The sequence below is a fragment of the Microtus pennsylvanicus genome, chromosome 1 (genome assembly GCF_037038515.1).
Source record: "Microtus pennsylvanicus isolate mMicPen1 chromosome 1, mMicPen1.hap1, whole genome shotgun sequence".
Taxonomy (NCBI): Eukaryota; Metazoa; Chordata; class Mammalia; order Rodentia; family Cricetidae; genus Microtus; species Microtus pennsylvanicus.
In genome coordinates, this window is record NC_134579.1 from 81,958,120 (window position 1) to 81,964,854 (window position 6,735).

Consider the following 6,735-nt stretch of genomic DNA (forward strand, 5'->3'; position numbering starts at 1 on the left):
ATCATCATCTCTGGAGGTGTCTTCAGAGAAGCTAAACTGAGGAGGGGGCCTATTCTCAAGGTGGGTAGCACCACCCAAAGGGTTGTACTGCACCCTTGAAGAAAAATGCCAGAACTGTGAAAGCGAGCTGCGCACCGGCGTGCGTCCCTCTGTCTCCTAACTACAAATGCAAAGTAACCAGCTCCTTAGCGCGTTCTTGATACCATGGTGGGCTGCAGCCTCCAACAACCAGCCAAAATAAACTCTGTCTGCTCTTGTCAGACATTTCCCTCCAGAAACAAGAGAAATAATGCAGCGGCTGTCTTAGAGTTTCTACTGCTGTGATAAAACACCACGGCCCAATGAAGCTGAGGAAAGAAAGGGTTTTATCTTACACGTCCGCATCCCAGTTGGTGTCAAGGCAGGAGCCTGGAGGCAGGGACTGAAGTGGAAGCCATGGAAGAACACTGCCTGCTGGCTTGCTCAGCCTGCTTACTTATATACCAGGACGTCTTTCCAGCAGTGGCACGGTCCATAATCGGCTGGGCCTCCCACACCAGTCATGAATTAAGAAAATACCCCACAAGTTTGCCTATGGCAAATCTTACGGAGGCATTTTCTAATCATGGTTTTCTCTTCTTAGATAACTCCAGCTTGTTTCAAGTTGATAAAAATACCAACCGGGGCAATTGACCCTTTGTCAACTTGACGTACAAGCACAGTTGTTGCTAAACCTTAACAGTCTCCCTTTTCTGTTTATCCTCAAGATCTCATATTAATATTATCGTTACAGCATAAAATATTTCAGCTTTTAAAATCCCACAGTGCTTTAAAAATTCAGCCTCTTGCTTGGGTGGTGATGGGAACCCATGCTTTTAACCCCAGCACTCTTGAGGCAGAGGCAGGAGAATCTCTGTGAGTTTGGGGCCAGTCTGGTTTACAGTTCTGGGACACTCAAGACTACACAGGGAAACCCTCTCTAGAAAAATAAAACAAATAACAACAACAACAACAAATCCAACTTTTTTTTTTTTTTCCTAAGACAGGGTTTTTCTCTGTAGCTTTGGAGCCTGTCCTGGAACTAGTTCTTGTCTAAAAATCCAGCCTCTTTAAGACATCCAAAATCTCTTTAAAATTGTAAAATTTGTCTAAAATATCCAAGGACTCTAAAATTGCAGTTTCTCTAAGGTATTCAAGGTTTCATAATTTTGATATAAAAAGGCTAAATTCTTTCTAACTCCAAAAAGAAGCAACAGGCAGCAAGGTAGGAGATGCACAGGCCATTGGGCAAGTGCGGAGAGAGGGAGTGGGAGGGTCTTGTTCCAGGGACAGGGACTCTGTTGTGTCCTGAGGACAGTGAGGGAAGCTAGGCAGCCATGAGGAGGCCAGAGGCAGCAGAGCAAACACGGTGCTTTCCATGATGTCGGGCGCCACCCAGAGGACTGAGGGAGAATTTTCTTCAGCGATGCTGAAAAACTCCCCTAGGTTTCAAGACGCTAGGGGGAGGCTGAACCTTTACCAGGGAAAGGAGCTTTCCTGGCTGGGGTGACAGCAGGCTCTGGAGACAGCTTTCCTGAGCTGAGAGGTGCTGTGTAGGGCTCCTTTTCCTCCCCCTGGACTGCAGTGCCAGGAGGGACCAAGGCTTAAGGTAAGGGACACAGATCACCTAGATGACGCTGGTGTGCCTCTTGAGAACATGATAGGTGTTTGGGAGGTGGAGGAAGCACACGATGACAGGCAGAAGGTCCAGCCAAGGCAAGGTGAGGAGATGGGAAGTGTGGTCTGGGTTTCTGCCTGTGGCTGGGAAAACCTTGAGGATGACTTTGTGTAGCCTGCGGGGAAACCCAGAGGGCTGGTCACTCCCTGACTCCTGACTAGACCACAGAGGTTTCCTTTGAGAGCAGAGGATGTGCCGAGCTCCAGAAACATCAGATGAAGCCTTTGTGGCATTTTAGCCCCATAGTCTGTGAGTGTCGGTTATTGTGGCTGCAAGAAACCTGGAGGAAGTGCTCTAAACAATGAAATCATAAGATTTTATCCAAGGGCATTTGGGGGGTTGTGAATAAATAATTGTTCATTAATGAATGAGCAGAGACATGTGGAGATGGGAGAGAGAGAGATAGACACACCCACGGAGAGACTATGAGAGTATAAATGAACATGAATGTACTCAGTGGGTGTAGAGTACCCCCCCCCAAATTTAAACTTATTCTTCAAGGTATAGCGATGCAAGTCTTTAATCCCAGCACTGAGGAGGCAGAAGGAGGTAGATCTCTGTGAGTTCAAGGGTAGTCTGATCTACATATCAAGTTCAAGGTCACAAACAAACAAAAAAATTGCTTCACAACTCAAAAGTGTTGTAGACACAAATATTCTAGATAATATCAAATATTTCAAAGCACCATTAATGAAGACAATGTCCAGAGCAGCATCCACGGAATGGAACACATCAGGCCATATATGAATTTAATTATTTGTTCATTCTTTTATTTCTGTGCTGGGGATGGAACTCTAGAGAGACTCACTTGTGCTAGGCAAACTGTGAGTCATTGAGCAACACCCAGACCCAGTCACTCAGTGACTACCGAGGGGTTCATGGGCTGGGAAGAGCAACTGAGATAATCCACAGAAGAAGAGGGAAGATCTGCAGGGGAGGGTGTCTCAAGGGACTCTCTTGGGATCTCAAGGGAGTCAGAGCAGGGACACCAGGGATGGACAAGGTGGCTGGAACTAGAGCAGAATGCCCCCAAGTTGCCTGTGTGCCTAGGGGAAGCGCAGCCCCTCAGTGACCAGGGCAGGGAGCCGAGGGCTTCTCGCAGATCCAGAAGTTTTTCGCGGCACATCTTTTGTCATTCCACTTATCGTCTGACAGCTCCACGCAGTCCTCATCCCCTTCATTATTGGGCTCCCCATCTTTCCAGAAGCTGCAAACATTACTAGTTATCAGAGACAGCCATCCTGTCCAGAGCCCCACTCCCAGCCACTGCAGAGGTACCCATCTTGGGCTTTCATGGACAAAGTCTGAGGACCAAGCCAGTGAACAGGAGTCCAGGGCAGGGCTTAGTAAAATGTGAGTTCTAACCTCACCTCCGTGAGAATCATCCCAGCAAAGAGAAAAGCAGATTTTGGGGAACTGGCTTTAGGCTCAAGGAAAAGAATGCCCAGGGTTGTGGGGTCCTGCATTTGAAACAGCCATGGTGCTTTCCAGTACCAAAGGCTGTGTTTAGGGTGAGGGCCGTCTTCCAGCCCACTGTCTCTGAGATTCTGAGTGTTCACCTGAGTCCAAGTGGCGTTCCATCCACCCAGTGCCAGGAACCTTCATGTCTGTGATCACTGAGGCCGATCCAGGTGAGTTCATTCTTTCTGATGTGCAAGTATTTGAGGAATTGCTGAGTGGAGGTGGGAGGAAGGGGGAAAGAGTCAGAAAGACACCTCCATCATCCATCCTTATTCCCACTCTTCCTGCCAACCCTACAAACTTTTTCTGCACTCAAGCCTAGTGCTGGTCGAGTTGTATGGACTGGCATGCGAATGTATTCTGTGGGTGCGGATTAAAATGCATATACGTGGAAATATCTTCATGTATATCTTAGTTCCTAGGCGTGTCCCAAGAGAGTCACACAATGTCTCAAAACTTCTGTGACTCCCTTTAGACCCAAGCCGCCTTTCATGTGGACCTCGCCACTCCATTGTGGTTCTTCCTACAGGAAGCCCTCTCTGACTGCATCTCCACACCCCACAGCCTCCAATCTGGAATCCAATGCCTCGGATGGGTAAGATGGGAGGATTATCGTGGCCCCATTACCTGCTCTTCAAAACTGTTGACGATCACCAGGTGGGCTCCAAGATTCTGGCAGGAGGCGACTGAGGCTTCCCAGCTGCCCAGAGTCCGGGAGAAGAGGTAGCAGCTTCCCTGGAAGAGCTCCCATTCCCAGGGGCATGGCCGGCACAGGCCAGCTACAGAGCAAACAGGGCAGTGGGGCCACATGAGTTCAGCTCCTGGGTTCCCTTCTCCCCTCTGTCTTGGGCCTTAGAGCCTGGGGCTTGGCTTCTATTTCATTGCTCCCAAAACCCAGGCCACAATCCCTGTGCTCTATCCTGCCTGTCTCAGTGGAAGCCCCAGAAGGTGGATGCCAATCCCTCTGATAACCCTTCAGTTTCCTTCTAACTGGGGCCCTGGAGTCTCACCCAGAGAGACATTGATCTGATTCAGCTGCTGCTGGACTTTCTCCATGATGGAGTGTGTCAGCTCCTGAGGAACAGCAACTACAAGAAGAAGTTTGCAACGATCAAACCCCAACTGTGTGCCTGGTGCAGAACTGGACCCACGAGATCCCTGTTGTTGATCACAGTGACTCCAGGAGCCCCATTTCACAGGCTAGAACACTGAGTCTCAGACCCTGCTAGTCCAAACACTGCCGGGACACAGGACCTCACACAGGTCCCTCCCTCATCCTGGCACACACGCAGCATGCCTGTGCCCATGCTTGCCCACCTCACACAACCTCAGAGTCCTCTCCCGCTCAGAGCTCCAGTTGCCCCTCACCCAAGCTGGAGTTCCCCTGCTTATCTGAGATCAGTCTCTGTGGGCATCCACGAATCCTGGAAACTGCAAGAGAGAAGAGCACACCCACACCCTATGTGAGCCCTGACGGCACCTGGCTGTGCCAAGTCCAGCAACAAGGGGAGGACGGGTCCCATTTTGGAGAGGGACAGTCAACTGCCCCTGGTCACAGATGGAATGAGGAATGTGCAGCTTAGGTGTCCCAGCTCTGGTGAATTTGGGGGCTAGGCAAAGATCATCCCAGGGGGGAAAATCTAAAAGTTCAATTAGTGTCCTGTGCTAGAGTTCTTGTTTAACAAGTGCAAAAATAAAATAGCAAACAAAATAAAAAGTATACAAAATGCCACAAACAAACAAAATAACCTAAAAGGATTCCACATTCCAGCCCCACTTCCCCAGCCTTGCCCTGACTGACCTTGAACCAGGGTGGCCAACATCAGCACGAAGATACTCAAAGAGATGAGAAGCAGGAGAAGCCAGGGGACTCGGGTCAGATATTCTGCAGGATGGACAGATGGGCAAAGCTGAAGTCCCAGGGGAAGATCCTGCTCTGCTGTGTTAATTCTGCAGAGTACCCCAACACCTCTGTCCCCGAATCACCCCAGTACCTGGTATGCTCTTGGAACTGCAAATGAGACCCTCATGGTCGTTCTCAGTAAATTTCTGGACTTCAAATGTGACCTCCTCCTCTGAATAATGGAACAGAACACAGCAGCTGACCTCCCTCATCCCCGAGCTGGAGGCCAGGCCCACATCATCCTGGATCCTGGACCCAGCTCCCCTGAAAGCATTCAGAGGTGCCCAGCCTCACCATGGTTCTTTGGCCGTTGGGGCGCTGACTCTCCTGCCATCTTCCGCTTGCTTGACTCCCCACTCTCCACCCCCTCTCTGCCTTGAGATTTATATAACCCCATGGCCCTGTGGAGCACCCCATATGAGGACCATTCTCTGACTCAGGAGGAAAAAACGGGAACAGGATGCGGACGTCATCACCCAGAAAAGTGTGGGGCGAGAGGCATTGATTGACACAGCTAGAAGGTGCCAACCTGGCCTAGGAGCAGTGCTGTATATTTTGATGTCAATGTCCTTATTCAAGGCACATCCAGGACTGGGATTTACAGACAGTGTGCTAGAGAGATGGCTCAGTGGGTACAGTGCTTGCTGTGCAAACTGGAGGATTTGAATTTGAATTCCTGGAACCCATGGAAAAAATCCTGGGACTTGGTTTGCTCAGCTGTGCAATGGAGCAGTGAGGGCTTGGGGATGTGGCTCAGTAGGTAGAGTACTTGTCTGGCATGCACAAGACCCTGGTTCAATTCCCAGTACGGCAGAAACTGGAAGTGGTGGTGTGTAACACTCATTCTTCATATTGTGAGGTAGAAACAGAAGGCTCAGAATTTCAAGGTTATCATCGGCTACATAGCAAGTTAGAGATGTTAGAAGCTAGGAGGAGGATAAGTAGAAGATGAAGAGGAGAAGGGGGAAACAAAGAGGAGGAAGAGAAGGAAAGAGAATAAGAATGAGTAGTGTTTCTGCTGTGAATTGTCAGGGTGAGGTTTAACCCAGTGCTCATCATCTCTTCTAACGACGGGATCAGTCGAGATTTACAGACAGTGGGCTAGAGAGATGGCTCAGTGGGTACAGTGCTTGCTGTGCAAACTGGAGGATTTGAATTTGAATTCCTGGAACCCATGGAAAAAATCCTGGATGCTGTAGCACACATCTGTAACCCTAGCACTCCACAATGAGATGGGAGGTAGAGACAGGAGGATCCCTGGAAATTTGAACACCAGCTGGGAGTAAGCAGCAGAGATTGAGAGGAGACCCTGCCTCAAAGAATGTGGATGCTGAGGGGTACTCCTGAAGTATTCTTCTGGCATCTACACACTCACTATGACATCTACACACTCACCATGACATGGAGGGACGAGAAAGAGAGAGAGAGAGAGAGAGAGAGAGAGAGAGAGAGAGAGAGAGAGAGAGAGAGAGAGATTTGCAGATCTACATGTCAGATATAGATAACTCAGCCTCAAGGGCAGAGTGTTTCCTGTTGTTCAGCCTTTCCTTGTTAGATTTAACTTCATAGGTACTGCTGTGACCTTTCTAGGTGACCTGAGATCCTCTCTGTCCCTCTCAGGTGACAACTACTGCCAAAACAGTGCTCCCATGTTGCCCACCTGTGCTTTTTTTTT

At 49.3% G+C, this 6,735-nt stretch overlaps 1 protein-coding gene across 1 annotated transcript; it reads right to left on the reverse strand.

The window, feature by feature from the left end:
• Window positions 1-2,460: 2,460 nt before the first annotated feature.
• LOC142839998 (CD209 antigen-like protein C) lies at window positions 2,461-5,424 on the reverse strand. The gene is made up of 8 exons (XM_075956455.1): window positions 5,355-5,424; window positions 5,152-5,232; window positions 4,959-5,042; window positions 4,526-4,588; window positions 4,168-4,245; window positions 3,785-3,936; window positions 3,256-3,368; window positions 2,461-2,903 (listed from the first exon to the last, which is right to left on the reverse strand). The coding sequence occupies exons 1-8, from the start codon at window positions 5,392-5,394 to the stop codon at window positions 2,762-2,764; spliced, it is 753 nt and encodes a 250-aa protein (XP_075812570.1). The 5' UTR covers window positions 5,395-5,424; the 3' UTR covers window positions 2,461-2,761.
• Window positions 5,425-6,735: the final 1,311 nt, after the last annotated feature.

Coding starts and splice junctions, on each gene's coding strand:
- LOC142839998 (XM_075956455.1), bottom strand. CDS start 5,394: ATGGCAGGAGAGTCAGCGCCCCAACGGCCAAAGAACCATG. Junction 3,937..4,167: donor TCAGATCAATGTCTCTCTGG/GTGAGACTCCAG, acceptor TTTGCTCTGTAG/CTGGCCTGTGCCGGCCATGC. Junction 3,369..3,784: donor TCAACAGTTTTGAAGAGCAG/GTAATGGGGCCA, acceptor ACCTCCACTCAG/CAATTCCTCAAATACTTGCA.